At 44.1% G+C, this 26,569-nt stretch overlaps 1 protein-coding gene across 7 annotated transcripts in view; it reads left to right on the forward strand.

Moving 5' to 3' along the window:
- Window positions 1-10,983: 10,983 nt before the first annotated feature.
- Window positions 10,984-26,569, forward strand: part of HMGXB4 (HMG-box containing 4) — a 32,399-nt gene continuing 16,813 nt past the window's right edge. Inside the window, exons 1-7 of one of the 7 annotated variants that reach the window (XM_023631794.2) lie at window positions 11,014-11,095; window positions 15,635-15,733; window positions 16,078-16,182; window positions 16,380-16,528; window positions 16,779-16,857; window positions 16,964-17,078; window positions 17,634-18,589. In XM_023631794.2, coding sequence (XP_023487562.1) covers window positions 17,702-18,589 — 888 coding nt within the window. In that variant the 5' untranslated portion in view covers window positions 11,014-11,095; window positions 15,635-15,733; window positions 16,078-16,182; ... (2 more) ...; window positions 16,964-17,078; window positions 17,634-17,701. Of the gene's footprint in view, window positions 11,096-12,103; window positions 12,123-15,634; window positions 15,734-16,077; window positions 16,183-16,379; window positions 16,529-16,778; window positions 16,858-16,963; window positions 17,079-17,633; window positions 18,590-26,569 lie in introns of those variants that run through there. The other 6 variants (XM_070254284.1, XM_070254286.1, XM_001499685.6 and 3 more) reach the window with 6 other exon arrangements.

Raw genomic sequence — 26,569 nt, forward strand, 5'->3', positions numbered from 1 at the left:
TTCCAACAAGACGTCTGATGTCATTCGTATCTATTCTTCTTTTTGAGTAATATGTAGTCCCCAAGACCACTCACAAACTCAGAGATTCACTAAAAGGACCACCGGATTCACCATATAGCTGTACTCATGGATAAGATTTATTATAGCAATGTAGTAAGGATACACATTAAGGATACAATATAGTAAAGACACACAGTAAGGATACAATATAGTAAAGATACACAATAAGGATACATAGTAAGGATATACAAAAGGAAGAAACACAGGGAGAGTCTGGAGGAAGCCACCTGCAAACTTCCTTATGCTCTCTCTCTCTCTCCCACAAGTAGTCACACAGAATACACACTCCCCTTGCAATAAAAATGAAGCAACATGTGTGCGATGTTCCTGCCCAAGGAAGCCCGTTGGACACTCAAAGTTTTTATTGGGGGTTGGTCATGCCAACTCTGCCTAGTATGTACTAAAATTCCAGACTTCCAAAAGGAAAGCAGGTGGTGCTCATCATAAACCACACTGCTTGCACAAACAGCAGGCACAGTGAGCCATTCTTGTCAGTTAGGGAAGGGTGGGAACCTACCCAAAATCCAAGTTCCCAGACACCAGCCACAGGCCAAACTTTCACATAGCCATTTCTAAGGTTGGTAGTCTTAGGTCTGCAAAGTTAAGTCTTTTTTGCACATGGCTTCTTTTTCTATGGATGCTTTTAAGATTTCCTATTACTGATTTTAAGCAATTAGATTATGACGTGCCTTGGTGTGGTTTTCTTTATGTTTGTGAGTTTGGAAAATTTTTGTATCATTTCTTCAAATATTTTTTTTTTTTTTTGTAGCCACACTTTCTCCTCTTTCAGAGACTCAAATTACACTTACATTAAGCTTAGAGTTTTCCCACAGCTCACTGACACTCTTCATCTGGGGAGGGGTGTCTTTTTTCTCTCTGTTTCATTTTGGAAAGTTTCCATCAGTATATATTAAAGTTCATTAACCTTTTATTCTTCAGTGTCCATTTGGCTGTTAATCCTATCTAGTATATTTTTCATCTCAGAAATTGTAGATTTCATCTCTAGAAATTTGATTTGAGTCTCTTTATTCTTGACACCTTTATTGAAGTATAATTGACATATATTAAACTGCACATATTTAAAGTGTGATATTTGAGGGAGTTTTGACACCAGTAAACACCAATGAAACAATCACCACAATCACTAATGAAATAACACATAGTGTGCTCACAGACCACATGGAATCAAACTAGAAATCAATAACAGGAAGATGACAGAAAAATCTCCACACACTTTGAAACTAAGCAACAGACTTCTAAATAATCCTTGAGTCCAAGAGGAAGTTTAAAAAGAAATAAACAACTATGCTGAACTGAATGAAAATACAACATATCAAAATTCCTGGGCCACAGCAAAAGCAGAGATAAGAGGGAAATTTATAGCACTAAATGCATACATTAGAAAAGAGGAATGTCTCAAACCAATGATTGAAGCTTCCACCTCAAGATCTCAGAAAAGAAGAGAAAATTAAACCCAAAGCAAGCAGAAAAAAGAAAATAAAAAAGATAAGAGCAGAAATCAATGAAATTGAAAACAGAAAAACAATAGAGAAAATCAATGGAAAAAAGATCAATAAATTGACAGAGAACGCAAATCACCATTATCACGAATGGAACAGGGAAAATCACTATAGACCCTACAGACACCAAAAGAATAATATGGGAATACTATGAACAACTCTATACACAACTCTAGGTTTATGACTCCTTTTTTTGACAAATAAAAAATTGTATATGTTTAAGGCGTACATGATGTTTTGATATACGTACACACTGTAAAATGATCAAACTAATTAATATATCCATCACCTCCCATAGTTATCATTTGTTGTGTGTGGTGAGTGCACTTGAGATCTACTCTCATAACAAATTTCAGGAACACAACACATTATTATTAACCATGGTCACCGTCCTGTGCATTAGGTCTCCAGAACCTACTCATGTTATAACTGAAAGTTTGTACCCTTTCCTCAATATCTTCCCTTTTCCTACACCTCCCCCTCCCCCACCAACCTCTGGTAAGCACTATTCTACTCTCTGTTACTACAAGTTTGAGGGATTTTTTTTGCTTTTGTGGGTTTTTTTAGATTCCATGGATAAGTGAGATCACACAGTATTTGTCTTTCTATGTCTGATTTATTTCACTTATCATAATGAACTCTAAGTTCATCACATTGACATAAATGGCAGGATTTCCTGCTTTTTTATGACTGAGTGATAGTCCAATGTGTACAGACATCACATTTTCTTTATCCATTCATCTTTCAAAAGACACATAGGGGGCCAGCCCAGTGCTATAGTGGTTAAGTTCACACACTCCTCTTTGGCAGCCCAGGGTTCATGGGTTCAGATCCTGGGTGTGGACCTATACACTGTTCATCAAGCCATACTGTGGCAGTGTCCCACATACAAAATAGAGGAATATTGGCACAGGTGTTAGCTCAGGGCCAATCTTCCTCACCAAAAACAACAACAAAAAGACACTTAGGTTATTTCCATATCTTGACTATTATGAATAATGCTGCAAAGAACATGGAAGTTCAGATACCTCTCTGAGATAGTGATTTTATTTTCTTTGCATATATACCCAGAAGAGGAATGGCTGGATCACATGATAGTCCTATTTTTAATTTTTTGAGAAACCTCCATTATGTTTTCCATAGTGGCTACACCACTTTACAATCCCACCAACAGTGCACAAGGGTTCCCTTTCTCCACATCCTCACCACTTGTCATCTTTGACTCTTTTATGATAGCCATTCTAACAGATGTCAGGCGATATTTCACTGTGGTTTTGATTTGCATTTCCCTGATGATTAGTGATATTGAGCAACTTTTCCTGTACTTCTTGGCCGTTTGTATGTCTTCTTTGGAAAAAGAATCTACTGAGATCCTTTGCCCACTTTTTTATCAGCTTATTTGTTTTTTTTGCTATTGAGTTGTATGAGTTCTTAATATATTCTGAGTATTAACCCCTTAACAGATATATGGTTTGCAAGTATTTTCCTCCGTTCTATAGGTTGCCTTTTCATGTTGTTGACAGTTTCCTTTGCCGCAAGAAGCTTTTTAGTTTGATGTAGTCCCACTTGTTTATTTTTGCTTTTATTGCCTGTGCTTTTGGTGTCATATCCAAAAAGTCATCGCCAAGACCAGCGTCAAGGAGCTCACCACCTACGTTTTCTTCTAGGAGTTTTATGGTTTCAGGTCTTACGTTCAAGTCTTTAGTCCATTTTGAGCTGATTTTTGTGTAGGGTGTTAAGAAAAGGAAAAGATACATTCTTTGGGTGCCAAGATCTGCCTTCTTCTCCCCACTTTTCAATGTCTTCTTACACTTCTTTTTCATACAAGATCCAGAGTTTTTAGCTATACTTAGTGGGAGGAATAGGGAAAAGTATATCTACTCCATCTTCCCAGAACCAGATGACTTCTTGAGTCCCTTTTACATCTTTCATGTCTCTGCTTAGCATGCTTAATCTTTCCTCTGCCTTCTTGAACATATGGAATATAGTTATAATTACTGTTTTTAATGTCCTTGTCTACTAATTCTGTCATCTGGGGCTTTTCTGGATCTGTTTATATTGATTAATTTTTCTCCCCATTCCGGGTCATATTTTCTTGCCTCTTTGCATGCCTGGTGATTTTTATTGAATGCCAAATATTGTGAATTTTACACTGTAGGGCACCGGATATTTTGTATTCCTATAGATAGTCTTGCACTTGGTTCTGTCATACACTTAAGCTCCCTGGAAACAGTCAGATCCTTTCAGGGCTTGTGTTTAAGCTTTGTTAGGTGGGGTCGGAGCAGCCTTTATCCTGGGGCTAATGTTCCCCACCACTGAGTGCCCTACAGGAGATCCCATGAACTATGAGGCTTTTCCATCCTGGCTGATGGGAACCCACACTATTCCCAGTGCTGTAAGAGCGACAGAAATTGTTCCCTCCAATCCTTTTGAGCAGTTCCTTCCCCGGCCTTAGGTAGTTTCTTTGCACCCATCACATGCACCGATCATTCCTCAGCTGAAGACTCAAGGGCAACTCTGCAGACTCCCCGGGGCTCCCTCTGGGCAGTGCTCTCCCCTTCTGCACTCTGCCGGAGAACTCCAGCCACCATGACCTCGCCCAGCTCCCAGCTCCATCTGCCCGACTCAGGAGACCACCGGCCTCCAGCGGGTTACCCCTCCCCACACTGAAGTCTGGAAACGCCAGGCAGTAAACCGAGGCAATCGTGGGGCTCCCCCTGTTAACCTCCCCTGTCTCAGAGACCACTGCCCTGTGCTGCCTGACGTCCAAAGTCTGAAATTCCTTCTTTTGTATATTTTGTCTGGGTTTTTTTTTAATTGTTTCAGGCAGCAAGATAAATCTGGTCCCTGTTATTCCAACTTGTCCAGAAGCAAAGTCTCCCAAGGATGTAATTTTGAGTGAAAAACCAAGTTGTTACCAAAGGATACATACACTTCTATGCTGTTATCTAGCTTTGTAAAATGGTACTAGTGCAGAGTAGTACAACATAACAGCATATATTATTCATGCATAATAATAGCTCTCACACATAGCACCTTCCTCTATCAGGCACTGCTGTGTCTAATAAGTGATTTGCTTACCTTTTTTCCATTTTGAGAAGAGAGGCATTAGGGCCCAGAGATGTCTAGCAACTTGTTCAAGGTCACACAGCTAGAAAGTAACAGTTAGACTTTAATGTAGAAAGTCTGGCTCCTGAGTTATCGCTCTTAACCATTAGGCTTCTCTGCCTCTCATGCATATACAGATGTGTGTCACTTAACAGGCATGCATCCTGAGAAATGCGCCCTCAGGCAATTTCATCATTGTGCACACATCACAGAGTGTACTTACATAAACCTAGATGGTACAGCCTACTACACACCTACGCTCTATGGTACTGATCTTATGGGACCGCTGTTGTATATGCAGTCCATCATTGACCAAAACATTGTTATGCGGGGCATGACTGTACATGATCAGAGCACGGACAAGGACACAAGCCAATTCAATTCCTCTGAGATGAGAGGGAAGGGAATGACCTATTGGTGCTAGGGATAAGGATGGGGCTTAAACCGTTTTCATTCCTTAAAAAAAAAAATAAAGGGGCTGGCCCCGTGGCCGAGTGGTTACGTTCGCACGCTCCGCTGCAGGCGGCCCAGTGTTTCGTCGGTTCGAATCCTGGGCGCGGACATGGCACTGCTCATCAGACCACGCTGAGGCAGCGTCCCACATGCCACAACTAGAGGAACCCACAACGAAGAATACACAACTATGTACCGGGGGGCTTTGGGGAGAAAAAGGAAAAAATAAAATCTTTAAAAAAAATAAAAAAATAAATAAAATTTAAAAACTGAAGCCATTATCGGTAGAATAATGTTAACATTTGTTGATCTGGGAGGTGGGTCCACGGATATTTGTACTTCGAAATATCTTATAATTTTTAAATATTTTCCTGTGGGGAAAAAAAGGAAAGAACAAATAGAGTCACTGCCATGGGCTAGACATGCAGAACGGGAGAGAGAGGCAGGCAGGTCAGGAGAGGGCAGGCGCTGGCCCCAGCCCCGCCAGACTAAGTTCAAACTCTCCATGTGGCCCCAACCTGCCACAGCACCCCAGGACCTGACTCCACAGGCTGGGATGTGTCTCTGTTAGTCATTCTGAGGGTATGACACAGCCCCGAGCCTCCTTGCCTCCTCTGACCTGGTTTCTTCCACCAGGAACGCCCTCTCACTCTCTCCTCCCACACCCCACCCCACAGGCAAGGCCCAGCTGGAAGGCTTTCTCCTTCCTGTAGCCTGGGGACAGGGCAGCTCCTCTGAGTTCCAAACAGCGCAAGAGCAACCAGATAGATGACACAAAGGAGAAGCGGAGATTCTTGGCTCTGTGATGAAGCATGAAAGGGGCAGGGGACGGCTTGATCCAGGCACTGAGCATCTTCGAGCCTCTCTCAGTGTCCTTCCCATTTTCTCAGACAAGCTCCTCCCCATGGCTGGCGACAAGGCTGTGGGCAGCCCCAGGCTGATACCCTTGCAGCTTGGAGGAAAGACACAAAGGACCTCTTGCCTCCATCTGAAGTTTTAAATCAGCCCCAGGAAAGCTCAAGCAGAGGTACTCTGGTTACCACGGCTGGAGTTATACACCCACTCCTGAAGTCCGGGCAGTGGTGGGCCTGATACAGAAGATGAGAGATGGACCAGGCAAACCAACCCCATCCCTGCTACACCTTCTATAACTCACCCAAGCAGTTTTCATCACTGTCTCCTTGAGTCCCAAGAAAAATGGCTTGTTCCACTCTTCATTCAACAACAGCTAATCAAAAGGATGCATTGAATACCTGCCACGTGCCCAGAGGGACAAAGATGACTTAGATCATATCCTTGAGGAATAGGGAAACAAAGTGTGTAAAAGAATTATTGCAGTGCACTGTGGGAAGTGCAGCGATAGAAGCATGTTATCAAGAGTGTGGGAAGACAACAGCAGGACTTGGAGAGGGGGCATTCCAGCTACATCTTGAAGAATAAATAGGAGCTTTCTGGATACAGAGTTGGCAAAAGTAGTGGAGTGTAGGGGACATACAACAGACAAGGAAACGTGTGCACCATTGCACGGATGCGTGATGGGGCACTGCGTGCTTGGGGCAGGGTGGGAAGGTCAGCGTGGCTGGGCCGGAATCAAGGGGTGGGAAGAATCGAGGCTGGAGAGGAATTTGTCGACGAAAATAATCCATAACCAATCTGTAAATGAAAATTTGGGTGAGTTTATTCTGAGCTGAAATCTGAGGACCATGGCCTGGGGCCCTTCTTCCCAAAGGAAGAAAGGGCACCAAAGAAGTGGGGTGCACAGAGTGGTTATACACCCCCAAACAGGGTGTTTCACATATGATTGAAATGTCCCTCCCACAATAGTCACAAGATTGCCCTGTCGGCACAGCGCTTGATGGACACAGCAGGTAGTGGGTCTGCTCTCTCCTAGGGAGGGCGTAGCAGGAGGCAAATCTATTGTCTCGAGCTGGGCGGTCACAGATGAGCACAGCAATCAGTCTCTAGCCTAAGGAAAGATGCTTAATCCTTAAAGAAATGCCAACGTTGGGAGGGGCAGGGAAATTGCACCTTTATCTCAAGGGCCTTTGTTCTTGCCATACAGAATCTCTAAAGCAGATATACAATGCACGCTCAACGGCCACGGTCAGGCCCTTTTGGAAAGACAAGGTCAGGCCGAATTAGGTTTATACCAAATGGCTTCCTCATATTCTCCAATATATCCTATTGCTTGCCATTTTTATTTGTCAAATTTGAGGCAGATTAAGAGAGTTCTTGGCTTCCACAGTGAAGGGGTTGCTCTTTATGATGCAGGCAAGATGGAGCTGTTAAAATTTCATGAGCTGGAGTATAACCTCCTCTTAGCTGTGCTTTATCCTGATGGCTACAGGGGAGAGGGACTCAGAAGCAGAGAGGGAACCCCGAAGGACGAAGGACGAGAATCAGTCGGGAAGCCGTTGTAATAGTCCAATGAGGGATGAGGTCATCTATCGTGGGACATCTTTCTTTTTAAACTGTATCACGGTTATTTACGGACTTGTTTTATGTTTCCCACAAAATGCACACACATGTGCGCACATGCGCATGCACGCACACACAGACACACAGATGATCACTGCCTCACTATAGAGGGTTCACGTTTTGTCTTGCCAGAATAGATTTCTCTGTTCTCTTGAGGAATGACTCCTGCCCCATTCCCACATCATGCTTCTGCCAGGAATGGTTTATCGCAATATTAAATGATCACATGACCCCAAGACAACCAATCAGAGTTCTTCCCTGGGATTTTTTTCCCACAGAGCTGGTGTGGGAAAGCTCTCTTTCCTCTCCAGTCAGGAGACTGTAAGGAAGTAACCCTGGGCTACCTGTGGCCGTGATTCCAGGCCCTTGGGAACTGCCAGCCTGAGAGAAGAGAGCTAAGAGGGAAGGGTTGAATCTCTGGGCCCATGTGTCTAGAGGGTCAGCTGCTCTCTGGTTTTTAGTGTTTTGTTTGGTTTTTTTTTGACATGAGCCATCAATTTCTAAGGCAGTTTTAATTAGGTCCCATCACTGCCACTCCAAAGGGTCCTAACTAATGAGCATATCCATCGCCGCATCACCCATCAGGTCTAGCACAAAGCAGCTGCTCAAAACACAGCTGGAGAGGAGAAAGCCTGAGAAAATGGTCTGAAGAAAACGTCCAAGCCGAGCACAACTTGGGCCACCACGTGCCACTGCCATGGACTGCGCAGATTTACTTGGGTCAGGTGGACCAGAGAGCAGCCCCCACCCCAGGGAGCACCCAATCTTCACATATCTCAGATGCCATCCTCCACTCATCACGGGACAAGGCGTTCTTACTCACAAAGCCCACTGTGACCAAGTCTCTCTCCATCTCAGGCCACCAAGAGGTCCTCCCTTCTCTCTTTCCAAGTTTCAGAAACAAAAGAACCACAATAGGATATTCAATAGAGAATATTTTTCCATCGAGGCTCAGAGAAGGCCTTGCACCCATTCCAGGAGCTATGACCTCCTGGCTCCCACCACCAACCCACTTCTGGCTGAGTGAGCCTCCAGGGGACATCCTATGAGAGAAGACTCCCCTGATCGCTACTTTAAATAACAGTCCTTCCCATGCTCACACCCCGGTGTCTCTTACCTACCCATCACTGTCTCCACCTTTGATCATAACCTAACATGGCATCTATTTATCTATTTTCTGCCCCCAACCCCACTAGAATGTAAGCTTCAGTAGGTCAAAGACTGTCGATCTTGTTCACTGTTCTGTGCCCAACATCTAGGACAGTACTGACACATGGTGTGTTTTCAATAGATATTTGTTAAATGAATGAATGAATGCACGTGCAGTGATTCAAGACTGGGAGCCAGTTAATAGAGAGAGCAGACTGAGGAGCGAGCCAACTTCGGGTCTACAGGAGGTTAAGATGAGTGATAACTTGATATGCCCATGCTCAGGTGGGTACAACACAGAATGGGACAAATGAGACTCATGCGGCACCTCGGTCCAAGTTAGTGGTATAGTTAAGGGCACAGCTATTGTTTTTGCCTACTTAGCAGCCATTTATTCTGACAATAACCCCTGATTTTCCTTGAGTTTGCCCTACTTTAGGTAGGGTGAGCATGTGACCTGATTTAGCCAATCAGCATACCCCACCACTTTGTTACTACTGATTGCTTTTTGTTTGGACACACAAGCCAATTCAGGCAATAAAAATCTGCCACAACAAATGAGAAGAAAAAAAAAAACTTCCTCTCCAGGGACACCGCTAGTAGTAAAGATGACAAAGACTGGAGCTGTTGGAGTTACCACCTGGAGCCTGAGAATACAGCCAACTCAGAGGAAAGCATCACAGAGAAATCTCAAGAGACCTGAGTCTCCTGCTGGATCCAGCAGCTGAAGGTGCTGGACATTTCAATAATGTCAACCAATAAATTCTCCTTTTCCAATTAACTATTTCGAATTTGCTTTCTGACACTTACAACTGAAAATATCCTGACCAATATTGAAGAATAAGAGAGAGATACATTTTCAAGGCTCTTAAATACCTCACAGGGAAGCCTAATGTCAGGCAAGGTGTCGCAGAAATGCAATCCCATACCTTTTGGTGAAACTCATTGCCTATCTTTTTGGCAAGGAGGATGGGGGTTGAGAAGAAGGAGGCAACGATGCTAGTTTTATTTATTAATTGCATTTACATTTTGGGAATGAATTCAACAACTTCGTCTCAGGTGTTTTACCATCTCAGCGTCTCACAGTTGTAACAGCAGTGATTAAACAGAATCCAATATTCTACACAGGGCAGGAGAGAGAGCATGAGATGGCAGAAAGAGCCCTGAAGCAAGGGTCCAATAATCTGGCTTCCAATCCTTATCTGATCGCTAATTGGCAGTGTGGTCTGAGGCAAACCATCTTGCTTCTCTGGGTCTCCATTTCTACATCTGTAAAGACAGCATGATGACTACCTCAGCTTTAAGCACCTGTTCAGTTCTGGAATGGAAAGCCCACTAATCTTTGATGTGATCTAAACCCCCCAAAAATATTCATGTGCACAAACACACAATTTTGCATAGTTTCCTGGGGTTCATAACTCTAGAAGCCAATCTATATCTCTAACCTGTCTGCTCTACCGTTACTAGGACACTAGCTTCTGCTTGGATTCCTCTGGTAACAGGGAGCTCACCGCCTTACAAGGTAGCCAAAGACCACTGAACTGCTCTAGAAAAGTAAGTTTGTCTCCATATTGAACCAAGATCTGCATGCTGTAATTTCTACCCATTGATCCTAGTTCTCGAGAGCAAATCAGAAAAACCCGCCTCTCTCCTCTTCATTTCTCTGAAGACTGTTTCTAACTTTTAAGGGCAAGTAATTTATTGGGAGAAATGCAGATGATTCGTCAGGCCAATTATTCCACAGTGCCTTGTTATAAAGATATGTTCTTCCACCTCATCCGAAATACACCAAACACCCAAATGCAAATATTAAATTCCAAATAAGCACCGCCGCTATTAATCTGCATGGTCTAGGTTTTGCAAAGAGAATTATCGTATAAAAATATCTTGAAGGAAATAGCATAGTCTGTTGGAAAGAGCACTGCGTTAAGAATCAGAAGACGTGGAGTAGCACCCTGCCTCTCACCCCAACTACCTGTGTACGGTTGGGCAAGTCACTTAACGTCTCTGAGCCTGTTTCTCATCTGTAAAATGTGACAAAACCTACTCCCAGGGATGCAGCGAGGATTAAACGATACAGTGTTCGTAAAGCTTCTAGCCCAAGCCCGGCACGGAGCAAACCCTCAATCACTACTCGTTGCCGACCTCGGCCAGCTCGCGGTTCCATTCGATGCGCTCGGCGCTCGTGCACGAGCGAGATGCCCGTCCGCGAGCCGGAGTCTGCGCTCTGGGCTCGACTGAGGCTGCCTGGCCGCTCGCGCTTTCCTCCCCTCCAAGATGGCGGCGGTCGGCGGCGCTGAGGCGGGATCCGAGCGAGCCGAGTGAAGGTAGCGGCGAGCGGAGCCCCCGCGAGGCAGCGCGGGGACCCCTCCCCGAGGTGGCCGCGGCCCCGGCCCGCCGCCCCCCGCCGCCGGGGGCCCGCGACACCGCCCCGGGGGCGCCCCAGGCCCGCCGCGGCCTAGCCCGGGCGCCGAGCCGGGGACTGGAGTAGCGGCCTCAGGCCGGCGCCGGGCCGGGGCTGGAGCGGGCCGGAGCAGGAAGGAGGGCGGGAGCTGTTCAAATGGGGAAGGCGGGAAAGCGGCGGGGCCGGGAGGGGGCGTGCGGCCGCCCGGGGGGCCTCGGGCCGGGCGCCCCTCCCCCTGCGCCGCGTCTCCGCCCTCGGGGGCGCGGGGAGGCGGCGCGGCCGCGGGGAGCCGGCGCGGGCCCGGGCGGCGGGGTCCCCGGGCTGTCAGGGGGCGAGGGCCCGGCCGGGCGGAGGGGGCGCCGGGGCGGCCGATGCGAGGAGCCGCCTTCCTTTCGCGGTCGCGCAGCTTTATTGAACTAGCTGTTGCTGCCAGACTGCCGGGAGCATCCCATTGGTCTGCCGGGGAGACCGCAGAAACGGGGGTCCTGGGGGCTCGCTATCCCCATAACTTGGTGTCCTGTGGACTCGGGGCGTGCCACCCAGTTTGAAGGTTGCCTTCTTCGCGGGCTCGTCCCCACGGGCCCATTTCCCCCACCACTATTACTCGTAGATCCACTTTATTTCGTATCACGCAGAAGAGGAGAAGCATCTCCCTTCTTCCCGGTGGGCTCAGCGGATGGCTGATTCTGTTCCCTTAGAGCAGCATAAATAAAAAACTGAATCCAAAGGAGAGCCTGTTGATTGGACGAGGCTTGTCAAAATTTGTATTGCTGCTTTTTTCTTTTTCTTTTTCTTTTTTTTTTTTTTGGGAAATGTGTGTTGTCAGCCGATCTGTGCGGTGGTCCGTGGTTCCGCTTAGTTGCGTTGCCATGAGAGGATTCGATCCCCATCCCAGGCTGTCGGGATCTCTGCAGTTTGCAGAGCTGGCAGGGGCTGTGAGTGCTGCATAGGTAGGTTCTTGGGGAAGGGAGTGGCCGGAATTCGGAGTCGCTGCGTTCTAAGATTGGAGGAAAGCTCGACGAGATAGGAGAAGACATCACCTCCTCCTCTCCCAGAAGTCACGACAACAGCAATTCAGAAACGCAACAGCTGGATGAGCATCTTTTTCTGCGCGGACTGGCAGTCTGAGTTCCCGAAAGGAGTGCTGGAAGAAGAGAACAGGGACTCTGCAACAAGGCTCTCGTCCTGAACTAGCCCTGGATGTCAGGATTTCAGGATTTCGCTCACTGCCCGGTGTCCAGGCCTTACTTTGGCCCGTCCCACTTTTTCAATACTCCTTTACATTCTGGGATCAAGAAGCTTGTTAGTGATTCCTGAGCCTCAGATGGCCTCAAAAAATCACCTTCTGAAACTTTTTTCCAGTGCTGATAATTTGGACTTTCAAAATAACAAAGTACCGTATCCGATGATTTTCGGGTTTTCCCTAATTACTTTGGTAATCCTGAAAATTATGCCTGAACATAACACATATGCTTATCGACCAGTGGAAGATCAGCTCTGCTTCTTCTTTTTCATCTCTTGAAGAAAAGTCCCAAAAGAACCATTTAACAATTTGCACATTTCATGCGTACACATTTTTTTTATCATGGCTTACTTCCATAAAAAATATTAAATAAGCTTTTACTTATGTTGTCATTTCTTAGCATACTGAGAGGAACATAATTGTAAAATCATCCTCCCTCTTGAAGTTGACAACATTGAATTCTATAAACTCCAAAATTATGGAATCAGGAGATTGGGTTCTAACACCTGTTTTACATTGGCCAACATTTAATGTAATTATGGCCTCTGTTTTCTAATGTGAAATTCAAAGCTAATATTTTTCATTTTTGTTAATCTTCACAATCTGCTGCCCAACTCTGAACTCTGAATTTATTGTGGATAATATTCAACACCTGGAAGAGTTACCAGGGGAGTCATCTGATCTTATATAAATGTTGCCCTAACTCTGCCTTTCTTCCACACTGTTGCTTAAGACTTCTTTATCTGGTTTCATCTTTCTTCTATGAGTCAGCAACCAAAACTAACCCCTGATCTGCAATAATATCCTGATTTTAAAGAACCTGGAAATTCAGGGACCGTCAGTCGCCCAAGCTGTGAGTGACATAGTCCGTTGTGTTGAATTTTCGTTATTTAAGCTCTTGGCTGTCCCAATTCTGTAGTGAGTTGGACTTGCCTTCAGGCCCCACTCATTTTTTCCTATAGGTTATTTAATCCTGTAATTTATAAAATGCTCTTCAGCGTTTTTATGAAAGTTTAAATAGCAGCAGGCCTAATCCTAATACATAATGCTGACGCCAGCACGTGTTTACTGTGTTGGTCTGTGCCTCGGAGGATCAGCTCCTAATTTTCTGTCCCCTTTCACAACTTGTTAAATCCACTGGTTGTTTTTCACAGCAGTCAGTTATGAGCCATGAGTGCTTTTTCATAGTCCAGCAAGTGACATTGTTTTCTTTCCTGTACTGTCTTCAGAGGTACTTAATCCTACTCTGACTGCTAGGTGTTCAACTCTGTTTTACGTTAGTTTTGATGTTATCAAAGGGAAGGCCTGGTTATCAGTCTTAGGACCTGCCTTTGCTTTGTATAGAAGTGCATTTTGTTGTTGGCAACACGTTGGTGGCCATATTGATGATGTTGAATATTTAAGATTTTTCCTCTATTATTTTTCAAACATTCTTTGCCAAAATTCATTTGGCATGGAAAAGCGTTAACTTGAGGTCTCAAGTTGTGGTGTTTCCTGGCATTATCAGCCTATGAAAACTAATGAGATCTATATATTTTTCTAATAAACTCAGTATTTTAATGCCAATGAGAGGATGTACCTTTCTGAAACGACTGGATGTGATTTGCTGTGACTTTCTCCCTCTCCTCACCCCTTTTGGGGTTAGCGCCCTTTTGGGTGGAAAGGGGAGGACAATAATTTCTACTGGAGAAAGTTTAATGCTTAATGCTGGAACATGAAAAACTGGCTGCATTCTGTATCTTGCCTCCTCATATTTCTACATGAGACCTGACCTTATACCCCCTCCGTATCCTATGAAAAGCCCTCAGAGCAGGCAGTTCTCCAGTGTATCTTCAAAATAATCCAGTTCAGTCAGTTTCTTTACTCTAGCTTCTCTCACCTTGACCAAGTCCATTCTTCATTCTCCTTCTTCAGAAAGAGGACAAATGCTTGTCTGTGTTTCTTTTCTTAATCTTACGTATAAATCATTCTTGGTAATACTTCTTTTTCTGTTTTCAACTTAGGCATATCTGTGCATTGTATTTTATCTGACTTGTACACTTAAGTCTTTTTTCGTTTATTTTAAATGCAACTCTTATGAAAGTTTCCCTGTTAATCAAATTCATTTTTTCTTTCACCAAAGTTATGTACTTCAGTATTATCCATAACTACCTGAAGGGATTGGCAATGTCTCATTGAAATGTCCCTCAGCGTTTCTAAATCCCATTATAGTAATAAAGGTAAAATAAAATTTAAATAAGTGACCAATCAGACCAACTTTTAAGTACTTCACTAACTGGATGAGAACATTTTCAGTATGTTTAGTGTATAATTTTTAAATTTCCTGCAGGAATTGTGACATTGCCTGTCCTTAACATATTTGAAAAACTTTACCTTAGAGGACAGTTTATGGCTTGTCATCTTCAAAATCAAAATGGACATGTAAACTTGAATGCCAAAAAAATAATTTTAGAAAAATTCAAGACAATATTTAGAACATTTAGGTTATAGCAATTCTTTAAATTAGTGAAAATCTTAATCAAAAATTTCATCACCAGTGGACAAGTGATCATCCTTCCTTGTTTGCCTTTAGAAAGGCTTGATAGTGCTGAAAGCTGTCATATGGCCAACTAATGTGAGTGTCCCTACTTTTACACTGCTATGATTTTGATCAAATTCATACAGCCCAACAAAATGCCTATAAAAAAATTATGCTCTAAGGATCTTTACCGTCCCTGTAATGTTGTCATCATTCCTGTTTAAATCAAAGTACAATAGATTTTAGCCTGTCGTCGATCCAGATGGTAGGATTTTGTGGTCTCCAATGTGTGGTGTAATCTCTCTTCCTTTGCGTCCTACTTTATCTGTGCATTTTGTCACCGTGACTGAACCTATCCCTCTGACTTTATGTCGGTTTTTACTCTGTCTCGATGTTGTCAGTCCTGTTAGCATTTCAGAAATTCACATTCATTTTGAAGTATTTATTATATGGGAAGTATTAATTTATATACTTCCCCAAACAACAACTTTAATTCATGAATCAAATCAAATTAAGCCTAGTGCAGTGCCTACAGTCTCAACCCCAGTGTATTTACAAACAGGATGAGGAGGGGACAAGACACTCCTTTATTCCTGCCGCCCTGCCAGTCTGCCCTCGGATCCCTGCGCACTTCCACCGGGAAGCTTGCCTCTCCACAATGATTTCGCATTACAGGAGAGTTTTCCTTCTTTGTTTCTCAGACCTGGTCCTGTAGACGGGAAGGAGCCTGGACACAGTGACACATTCTCAAAGGCCCTGCAGGACCACCATGGCTTATGATGACTCCGTGAAGAAAGAAGGTATGACCCCTTAATCTGAGAAGCATTCCAAAGGGGGTGTCCTCTTCAATCCTTGCAGCCCATGGACATAGAGACCAGGACTGGCCGTCACAGCCTGGACTCCCAAGTGATGATCCAGAGCACGGTTAAGCCTCCACGTCATCCCCAGACTGGGCCCGTGGAAACGAAAACCAGGACAGGGTTCCAACACAACAGTGTGAACTATAAGTCTTTGTAGTCTATTGGGGTGATCCCCTGCAGCACTCGTGGTCCTTGCCAGCTCCAGTGTGCAGGAGTCTGGGGATAGGAGTCACATGTTGGACTCCCACAGAGCAACACAACACGTGAATCCTTATTCTTTTCAGCCTTACCTCTGCAAGTCTGTGTCCACCTGCCAAATCACAACTAAGAAACCATGGCTGAGGATGCACATTGGGCCTTTGCGTAGCGTGGAAACATTGGTTCTTCAGGTTTGATTCTTGTATTTGCAGCCAAATCATCAAGAAATATTCTTGTCCCCTTGGATCTAGCCCTGTATTCCGGTGGACTTACTGAAACATTATTTTAATTTGGAAATGGAGGGACTGTTGCATTACATGCGTGGTGATCTGGTTGTTACTTACTTGACTTTCTCGTTTCCTCTCCCAAATGGACCTGTGCTGCTCAGATTGCTTTGATGGTGATCACAGCTTTGAGGACATAGGACTAGCAGCTGGCCGCAGCCAACGAGAAAAGAAACGTTCTTACAAAGATTTTTTAAGGGAAGAGGAAGAAATTGCCGCTCAGGTCAGGAATTCTTCCAAGAAGAAGTTAAAGGTAAATTCTAAACGTTTGGATTAGGAAAGTTTTAAACTATTTCACATCATATTTCTTAATATTTAAAGAAAAGTTTCTTTTAAAAACTTCTTAGTAGAAAAATGAACATCATTCACATCTGTTTTTATTATTTTCTGTGTTTTACTTTGTTTTCTGGAGTCAGACATGATCAAAAAACAAGATTGGTTCCAAACTGCTTTTGCCTCATCATCTTACTCTTTGATCAATTCTTCTTTCTCTTTAATTCTAGGATAGTGAATTTTACTTCTTGGGGACGGACACGCACAAGAAGAAGAGGAAGCACTCCTCTGATGATTACTACTATGGAGGTAAGGATGGGAAAGGGCAACAGGTGGGATAAACACATCACTGGTTCTTGGAGTCGGGGTAGGGGAAGGGATCCAGATGTTGCTGACTCAGTGGCCTATTTAACAGGACAGTGGTTCTTGTTCTGAGTGCCGGTAAACCAGTGTGAAGGAGGAGAGAGGTGGAGGGCTGGTATTTTGGAGGATTCAGCATAGAAGAACAGTCTTCATTTGTGATACACCAGGTACCAGGTTCCTTCTCCCCCCAATCATCCACTTATCTTATGCCCATTGTTATCTAGCATCCCTTTTGCCATGTGTCGTCCTGGGCCCTCTGGCCTGCACCTGTGGGTTACTTCTCAGTCCAGTGCATATCCACTCACAAGACCAGTTTTTCTTAGCTATATTCTGCACATAGCTGATGAGACTAACTCTTTACTAGAATGGATTTGTCCTGAACACAGAAACAGATGATACTCTGCAGTGTAATCTAAATTGTAACTACTTGCAATCCCACAGCTATAGTCCATTCTTCTGGGTATACTCTCTTTGGTTGCTTGTGAAGACTCAGTGAAGAAAAACAACTTAGTGGCAAGAACTGTCTCCAGGGTCAGAGGCAAAATCTACCAAGCCAAGAAGCTCATGAGCATCATCTCCGAGCGTTAGGACTCAGTTGAAGGGCCTCCCCTCAAATCATTCCTGTTAGTCTTTTCCTCATGTTAGTTGGGTATTTTGGTGAGAGAGGAAACTTATTGACGTTGCTTTGTCATGAGGACGTTACTTCTCTTGATTATTTCTAGATATTTCGTCTTTGGAATCGTCACAGAAGAAAAAGAAAAAGTCCAGCCCTCAACCTGCTGATACAGCTATGGACCTGTTGAAAGCTATCACTTCCCCACTGGCGACAGGCTCCAAGCCCTCCAAAAAGACAGGGGAAAAGTCCTCCAGTTCTTCAAGCCATTCAGAGAGTAAAAAGGAACACCACAGGAAGAAAGTGAGTGGAAGCAGTGGGGAGCTGTCTCTGGAGGATGGTACTTCCCACAAATCCAAAAAGATGAAACCGCTCTACGTGAACACAGAGACGCTGACCCTCCGCGAGCCTGACGGTTTAAAGATGAAACTCATTCTCTCACCAAAGGAGAAGGGGAGCAGCTCCGTTGACGAGGAGCCTTTTCAGTACCCCTCTCAACAAACGGCTGTGAAAAAATCCTCTAAGAAGTCAGCTCGGGATGAGCAAGGTGCTTTACTCCTAGGACACGAGCTCCAGAGCTTCCTGAAAACAGCCCGGAAGAAGCACAAGTCGTCCTCAGACCCACACTCATCTCCTGGCCCTGAAGGCTGTGGGTCTGACGCCTCCCAGTTCCCAGAGTCCCACAGTGCTAACCTGGACCTTGCAGGCCTTGAACCTATTCTCGTGGAGTCAGACTCGTCCTCTGGTGGGGAGCTGGAGGCTGGGGAGTTAGTGATCGATGATTCTTACCGGGAAATCAAGAAGAAGAAGAAGTCAAAGAAGAGCAAGAAGAAGAAGGACAAGGAGAAGCATAAAGAGAGGCGGCACTCCAAGTCCAAGAGAAGTTGGGGCCTTTCTGCTGCAGCAGTGGGGGAGCCCACAGTGACGCCTGGCCCTCCTCCCAGCAGCCCCTACGCTGGAGCAGCTGCCCCTCCTCCAGCGCTTCCTGGCCTCCACGCAGATGGGCACAGTGAGAAAAAAAAGAAAAAGGAGGAGAAGGACAGAGAGAGAGAGAGAGGAGAAAAGGTAAACCACTTTATAAGTGGGGCGGGGATAGGGGATGAAGCAGGTTTTCCCTTGGTAGTAGTAAGTGGGCTTGGAATGAAGCGGCTGAGGCCAACCACCGGGAGTGGAGCAAGGTGAGGGCAGCTTTGGAGTGGTAGAAAGTATTACTACCAGTGGCCGAGTCTGTCTGGTCTACAAATAGGAACGATCTTAATTATTCATGGGTTCTCTTAATAGAGTTGTTCTTCCGTTGTGCCAAGCCTGGGTGTAGGAGTACCGTGGCTCCTTCTGACGGGTGCTTAGACTTCATAGAAGGAGCCAACCCCAGCTTCATTCACTCGGCCCCACTGTCTACCCAGGGCAGTTGAGAGTTGGGAAAATGTATTCTATGAATTCATTTTGGCTGAAAAAGATTTTTAAAATTGGGAGAATAGAGAATAATGACCAAGTTAACGGAAGAAGTTAATAGCTTTCCTCCAACTGGTGTTGGCTGCTTTCTGGTATTCTTTTTAATGTCAAATGTGTATTCTTTCACCATTTGAGAGCTTACTGTTTGCCGAGCCCAATGCTATAATACATGCCAAGAGGTGAAAAGCTGGGCAGGACATAGCTGTTGACCTCGGGGAGCTCACTGTTGAGATAGGAATGAGAAATCAGCCGCCTTGGTTTGCTTTCCTTCTCACAACTCGAGAAATTTTCCAGCAGTTGTACTTTAGGGGTTGATGATGATGTCATTAAAGGTTTCCTTTAAAAAATAAACATTTTTTCCCGTTGTCACAGTAATATATTATTTTTCTAGAAATTTAGAAATTCAAAATAGTAGGAAGAAAAAAGCAATCATAGTTTTGCCACCTAAGGACAACCGTTTTCTTCCTTTGTTTATAGTTCTGCAAAATGAAATGTCAGATAAAATCTGAAAGAAAAACTACTAAGAAAGAGAAAATCAAATATATTAAGAATTTGGAAATGGCAGTTTCATTTCAGTCAGTAATTGAGGTGCAAGTTGTTTTCCCCAGTGTAAAGAGTGCCTTTTAACAAAGTATGTGTGTCTCAGAAAGAAAAAATAAAACTACCTTCTGAGTCAAGAATCAATGTGAGGAGAAAGAACTGTATAGTCAAATACTAGGTCAGGTTTTATTTGTTTGTTTATTTGAAAATTGCTTCGCGAAATAGCATATATTCTGTGCAAGATTCTGTTCATCCTAAGAATTTCCATTCTCGTGATATATGACAGTGCCATAAACTAATATTACATGCTGAATGTGGGAGGCCAGGGTGGTCAGAGAAAGCTTGAAAAAGAAAAAGGATTTCAGTGGGAGGGGATGCAGGAAGGGAGGCAGAGAGAGGTTTAGGAAGAAGCGTAGCCAGACAACTAAATCCAGTCCTGCATTTCCAACTGCCTGATCAGTATTTCTGCCTGATGCGTTGGGCACCTGAGACCCACGTGTCACTCACTGAGCTCATCCTCCAGACCCCAGACCTGCATCTCCTCCTGCGTCTCCTGTATTCCCCATGTCCCACCAACCCAAGCTCAAGACTGTGTGCTTATTGTTTTTCTCTACATTTTATTATGAAATTTTTCAAACAAAAAGCGTTCAAAGAATTGTACAGTGAACACCATATGCCACCCACTGAGATTCTACAGTCAATATTTTGCTATTTGCTTTATCATACATCTATCCATCCATCAATCCATCTTATCTTTTTTAACGTATTTCAAAGTAAGCTGTGGATATTATACACTTCACTCCTATACTCTTCAGCTTGCATGTCATTAACTTAAGCTCAATATTCATTTTCAGGGCTTTTTTAAGGTAAAATTTACATATAATAAAATGCACAAATTTGAAGCTTACCGTCTGATGAGATTTGATAAATGCTCACCCCTGCGTGACTAAACGTCTATCAAGATAGAGACGTTACCATCATCCCACAGAGCCCGCACAGCCATTCCCAGTCCCCATCTCCAGAGACAACCACTCTTCTGATTTTCTTCCAACCTCATGGTTCGCTTTTTTATGGTTCACTCTCACGTTTGCCTCTTCCCTGCTCCCTTCTGACTATTTCCACTCAAGTGTTAAGGCTGATAGTCCTCCTCCTCAATAGCTTCCACCCCTTTGTGCCCTCCATTGTTGCTGCCGCTGTCTTGGACCGCATCCCTCCTGCGCTTACTGTAATAAACGGCCTCCTCTCCCTTTCTTCCCCCATGCAATCAATCTTACGGGTTGATGCCAGAATGATCTGAAGTTGCACGTCAATGAGGACAGTCCTCTGTTCAGCATCTTCACTGGGTCCTCACTGCCTCTGTGTTAGCCTGTACGCTTCTGGAGGCCCAGGATCCTGTCTGTCTCGTTCTCCACTCTACCCCTGGTACCTATCCCACAGTCTGGCCTGCTGTGGATGGTCAGTAATACTTGTTGAATGAGTAAGTGTCACAAGTCCAAACCCTTGGCCAAGCCTTCATAATTGTCTGATTTAGCCCTAAACCTCCCTTTTCAGCTCTGCCTCTTCTTAGTCTGCTTTACGCACACTGTGAGGAACCTAAACTTGTTTCCCGCACATCCTCGCCTCCATTCCTCCGCTCATTCTTTGCAGCGACCTGCTTTCCCTTCGCACAGACGGAAGCTCTGCCCTCCCTTCAAGACCTGATCAAATGCCACCTCTTCTGAGACATCTGACCCTCCAGTCAGATCTCACTTCTGAACTCCCACAACACCTTGCTCGCACTCTCTGACTGCACTGATTTTCTTCCTTATGTTGGAGTTCTCTTTGTACATATTCTCTCCCCCTAGTAAAGAGTATAAGCTCCTTCTCGGTGTTTTAGCTCCTTAGGGACTGTTTTAGTCACCTTAATATTGCCTTCAACTCCTCAGTGTCCTTGGTAAGCATTTTATGTTGTATGTCAAATGAATGAATGACTGGATGAAAACAGTTTTGAAAAGGTAGATTGGGAGCAAATTGTAGAGAATTCTCAATGCCAAAATAAAGGATTTGGCAGTAGGCACTTTGGGGTTATGAGCAGGGTTTAGATGTGCTCTAAATGATAATTTAAGGGAAAAATGATAAGAGCTATCCCCAGGTGGATTAGACTAAGGAGAGCGTTGTGACAGACCACTCAGGAGGTTATTGTAGTCCGAGGCCAGTAATGCCTGAGAGAGAGAAAGTTGAAGAGACAGATTCAGGAGAGACTGAAGGAAAAACTGACGAGATCTGGCAACTGGGCTGGATCTGGGGAGCCAGAAACATAAATGAGTATGAAGACGTCCCTTAGGGTGTTGAACCTGGGTGCCTTGGAAAGTAAAATTATAATCTCCTTAAGGGTAGGGACTTATTTATAATCCCCCCATGTGGCTAGCAATTGCTAGTGAAAAGTGAGTTTTAGTTTATGGCAAAAACCTTATTATGAATCAGTATTTGATTGTGATTTTCCAAAAAACCTGAAGTAGTCATATTCTGAATTTAATCATTTATGTATCCAACAAATATTTATGGGACGTATACCTTGGGTTTTTTGTTTGTTTGTTTTTTGTTTTTTGTTTTTTTTGTTTTAGTTAATTTTTATTGAGTTTATGATAGTTTACAATCTTGTGAAATTTCAGTTGTACATTACTGTTTGTTAGTCATGTTGTAGGTGCACCTCTTCACCCTTTGTGCCCACCCCCTACCCCCCCTTTCCCCTGGTAGCCACTAATCTGTTCTCTTTGTCTACATGTTTAAATTCCTCATATGAGTGGAGTCATACAGAGATTGTCCTTTTCTATCTGGCTTATTTCACTTAACATAATTCCCTCCAGGTCCATCCATGTTGTTGTGGATGGAATGATTTTATCCTTTTTTATGGCTGAGTAGTATTCCATTGTGTATATATACCGTATCTTCTTTATCCAGTCATCAGTTGATGGGCACTTAGGTTGCTTCCACGTCTTGGCTATTGTAAATAATGCTGCAATGAACATTGGGGTACATGCAGCTTTTGGAATTGCTGACTTCACGCTCTTTGGATAGATACCCAGTAGTGGGATGGCTGGGTCATATGGTAGTTCTATTTTTAATTTTTTGAGAAATCTCCATACTGTTTTCCAGAGTGGCTGCACCAGTTTGCATTCCCACCAACAGTGTATGAGGGATCCTTTTTCTCCACAACCTCTCCAACATTTGTTACTTTTTGTTTTGGTTATTTTTGCCATTCTAATGGCTGTAAGGTGATATCTTAGTGTAGTTTTGATTTGCATTTCCCTGATGATCAGCGATGATGAACATCTTTTCATGTGCCTATTGGCCATCTGTATATTTTCTTTGGAGAAATGTCTGTTCATGTCCCCTGCCCATTTTTTGATTGGGCGGTTTGAGTTTTTGTTGTTGTGTGAGTTCTTTATATATTACGGAGATTAACCCTTGGTTGGATATATGACTTGCAAATATTTTTTCCCAACTAGTGGGTTGTTTTTTTGTTTCAATCCTGTTTTCCCTTGCCTTGAAGAAGCTCTTTAGTCTGATGAAGTCCCATTTGTTTATTCTTTCTGTTGTTTCCCTTGTCTGAGAAGACATGGTGTCCGAAAAGATCCTTTTAATACTGATGTCAAAGAGTGTACTGCCTATATTTTCTTCTAGAAGCCTTATGGTTTCAGGTCTTACCTTTAGGTCTTTGATCCATTTTGAGTTTTATACCTTGTTTTTTAAACCTCACCTGTGAGCTGTAAGAAATGGCCTTTCCTGGATTTTATTTCGGTATAAAAAAGAACTCTCTAACCATGTGCCTAGAGGAAGAAAGGAATGCTTCAGGAATGGTGTTCCCTCATCCAGTGGTAAGCAGAGACTCGAGAGGCAGCTGGTGGAGTGCTGAAGGCCTCTGTGCGCTCCTTCTACTTTAGAGTCTGTGACCAGGATGGTAATGAAGGGGCTGGCCCCGGGGCCGAGTGGTTAAGTTCGCGTGCTCTGCTGTGGGATGGTAATGAAAATAGAGAAGCAAGAAGAATGGCTGGTTTGGGAGAAGAAGAAAAGTTAAGATTTTAAGGTATAAGTAAGCATCAAGAGATTCAGCATATCTAAGTGGTTAAAAGAGTGGGCTATGGAGCCAGACCACTTGGCTTCAAATCCTGGTTCTACCGCTTACAAGCTATGTGATGTTGGACAAGTTGCATAACTTCTCCATCTGTAAGTTAGGGACATTAACAGATCTATTCAATGGGATTGTTAGTGTAAAATGAGGTAATAAACGTAAACGTGCTCAGGGCCTCCATGTGCCAGGGACCTCTGGGGTGCCACAGCAAACACACGGGCACCACTGGATATTCTAAATAGACGACACTTTCAAGAGAAACAGCAGTACTTGACATCTGTCAGATACCTTATGAACTGCTAGCTCAAAGTAATTCACAGTTTCAACATCTTAATCATGTTACGTTCCTTTTAATAATGCCGTATCTTTTTGAAGCTAACTTTTCTGTGATTGCTGTGATAAAAAGCAAGTACTGTATGAAACCCACGTTGACACCATGAACCAAGAAAGTTTGGGAGTTTGAGCTTTGCACAATGCTCAGCACATTAGTGAGCATTCAGTAAATGTTAGTTTATAATCATCATCTCGGGGGAATTTCCAGAGAGTCGTGAAAATGCAGGAACTAGAATTCAGTAGAATAGTTGAAACGGGTTGCAAATCGGGCGTTCATGTGCAATAAATGAAAAAAGTGAATGGATGAGAGGGAATGAGCCCAGAGCAGAATCTTGTAGAACAGTGACGTTAGGGCACTGAAGAAGGAGGGAGGGCAATTGTGTTGTTGGAGAAACCAGAGAGGGCCAGTGTCCCAGAGATGAGGGGACAGTTTCAAGAACAGACTGGTCTCCTGCTGGAGAGGCCAAGGATTCAAGTGTGGTGGAGACGAATGGAAGCCCATGGGTGGAGTCACGGAAGAGTGAGAAGCAAAGGCAGCAGGGTGGAACTCTTCCTGGAGAATTTTGACCAATATGTAATATTTTCAGTGTTGAGTTTTGTTTTGGGAGTGGTTTTTTTGGTTTTTTGAATTTCTTTGCTTTTTTGTTTGTTGTTGAATCCTGCTCCCTAAGGGGGGATAGAGAATCGTATGGTGATGTCTTGACGATCTGCCCCTAAAGAGCATCCCTTGGAGTGGAAGCTCTCTTTACATTAGAGGAGCGGGCTACGGCAACATGCCTTACTTTTGGTTTTACTCAATCAATAAAAGCCCATTCGCTACCACTCAAAATAATATCTGTGATGCCGCTTCAGAGGCATGCCTTCCATTATCTGTATGTTTCCAGAATATTCACATCTCTTCTAAGCAACCTAAGGCTGGGCCAGGTAGCCTAGTGCTGGGCACACTCAGGCATTGTTGTTGATCTTCTAATAAACTAAATTCTGAGATAGAACTAGATTCCTGGTGGTATTACATAAATTCTCTCTCGGGTAAATTGAAGTTGAATGACAATGGCAGTAGGTGGTGACAGTAGCTACCGTCCATTGAACGCCTACTGCGTGCCAGGCTCTCCTAGGCATTTTACATACATACCGGTCTTCATTGGTAGGTATCGTGAGCCCCTTTTGAGAGAGGAAGAAGCTGAGAAGAAAAGACATGAAGCCCAAATTTTAATACAGCTTTCTTTAACCCAAGCATATACCACATGCCTTTCTAAAACCTTGAGAGATGATCACCCAGTGTTATAATACACCTTTGACAAAGCTAAAAGAAGGTTCTAGGCTAAAGGAAACCAATATAGCGTGCGGGTATCTGAGGTTTGTCCTATTGAGCCATAAAGATGTTGTTGGGGTTTTGTTTTGTTTGTTTTTTTAGGTATGCTTTTTGGTAAGGAAGATTGGCCCTGAGCTAACATCTGTTGCCAGTCTTTCCCTTTTTTTTCCTCTTTTTCTCCCCAAAACCCCAGCACATAGTTGTATATCCTAGTCGTAGGTCATTCTAGTTCTTCTGTGTGGCACACTGCCCCAGCATGGCCTGATGAGCACTGTGTAGGTCCACGCCCAGGATCCAAAGCAGCAAACCCTGGGCTGCTGAAGCGGAGCACACAACCTTAACCACTCGGCCGTGGGGCCGGCCCCTAGATGTTGTTTTTAAGTGGAAGAGGCAGAGTGTGATGAAGTAGCTGAAAGCCTGGACTCGAGTTCAGCAGGCTTGGATTCTTGTTCCCGTCCGCTGCTTACCAGCTTTCTTCTCTTGAGATTGTGTCCTCACCTCTCTGCCCGTTTGTAAAGTGGGGTTATTTAGACTAAATTGGGTGATACGTGTAACACACTTAGCACAGGGCATGGCTGAAGAAACAGCTGCTGTTACAATTACTGTTGCTTTCGTCCTGAGTTCTTCAAAAGTATAAATAGACTTGAAAACATCTTTTTAAAACTGGTTTTTCAACCACTCATTTCACATATTAGACTAGGCAAGGAGACTAGGTTTTTGTGGTTTTGTTTTGGTTTTTAATATAACGACCACCTTTATAGGAAGCAAACTTCGCAATTCTCGCACTTATTTGGAAAACAGTTAAGAACCGGAAAGAAGACAGAGTCTCTAGGGAGCAAAAGCAGATGTTCTAAAGCAAGTTTCCTACAGCTCATTGGAGCACTCCGCAGGCCCTGGGGGAAGGAACATTGGCTGGAGACAGGCACGTGACCTCTGTGACCCTCTTCTTTTCTTCCTAGAACAGCGAACTAGTACCCAGCCTACTTCCCCTGCAAGGGTGCTGTGACAGTCAGATGAGGTGACGCAAATGGGTGCACACTGTGCCCTTTCCACACTCAGTTCTGAGACTGTCATTCATTCAGTGCACATTCTGCACTTATGTTGTGCCAGGTACTTGCCAGGTGCTGTGGACACAAAGACGAATAAGACAGTGTCAGCTCTCAGAGAGCATGTAGCATCTGGGAGGTGTCATCTAAACCAAATCTTAAGGCCAAATAGGAATTATCGAGTGGAAATGAGGGGTTGGCATTCAGTCAGGAATGAAAAACACGTGTGAAGGCACAGGTCCGAGAGGGTC

The sequence above is a fragment of the Equus caballus genome, chromosome 28, assembly GCF_041296265.1.
Source record: "Equus caballus isolate H_3958 breed thoroughbred chromosome 28, TB-T2T, whole genome shotgun sequence".
In the NCBI taxonomy this organism is placed as follows: Eukaryota; Metazoa; Chordata; class Mammalia; order Perissodactyla; family Equidae; genus Equus; species Equus caballus.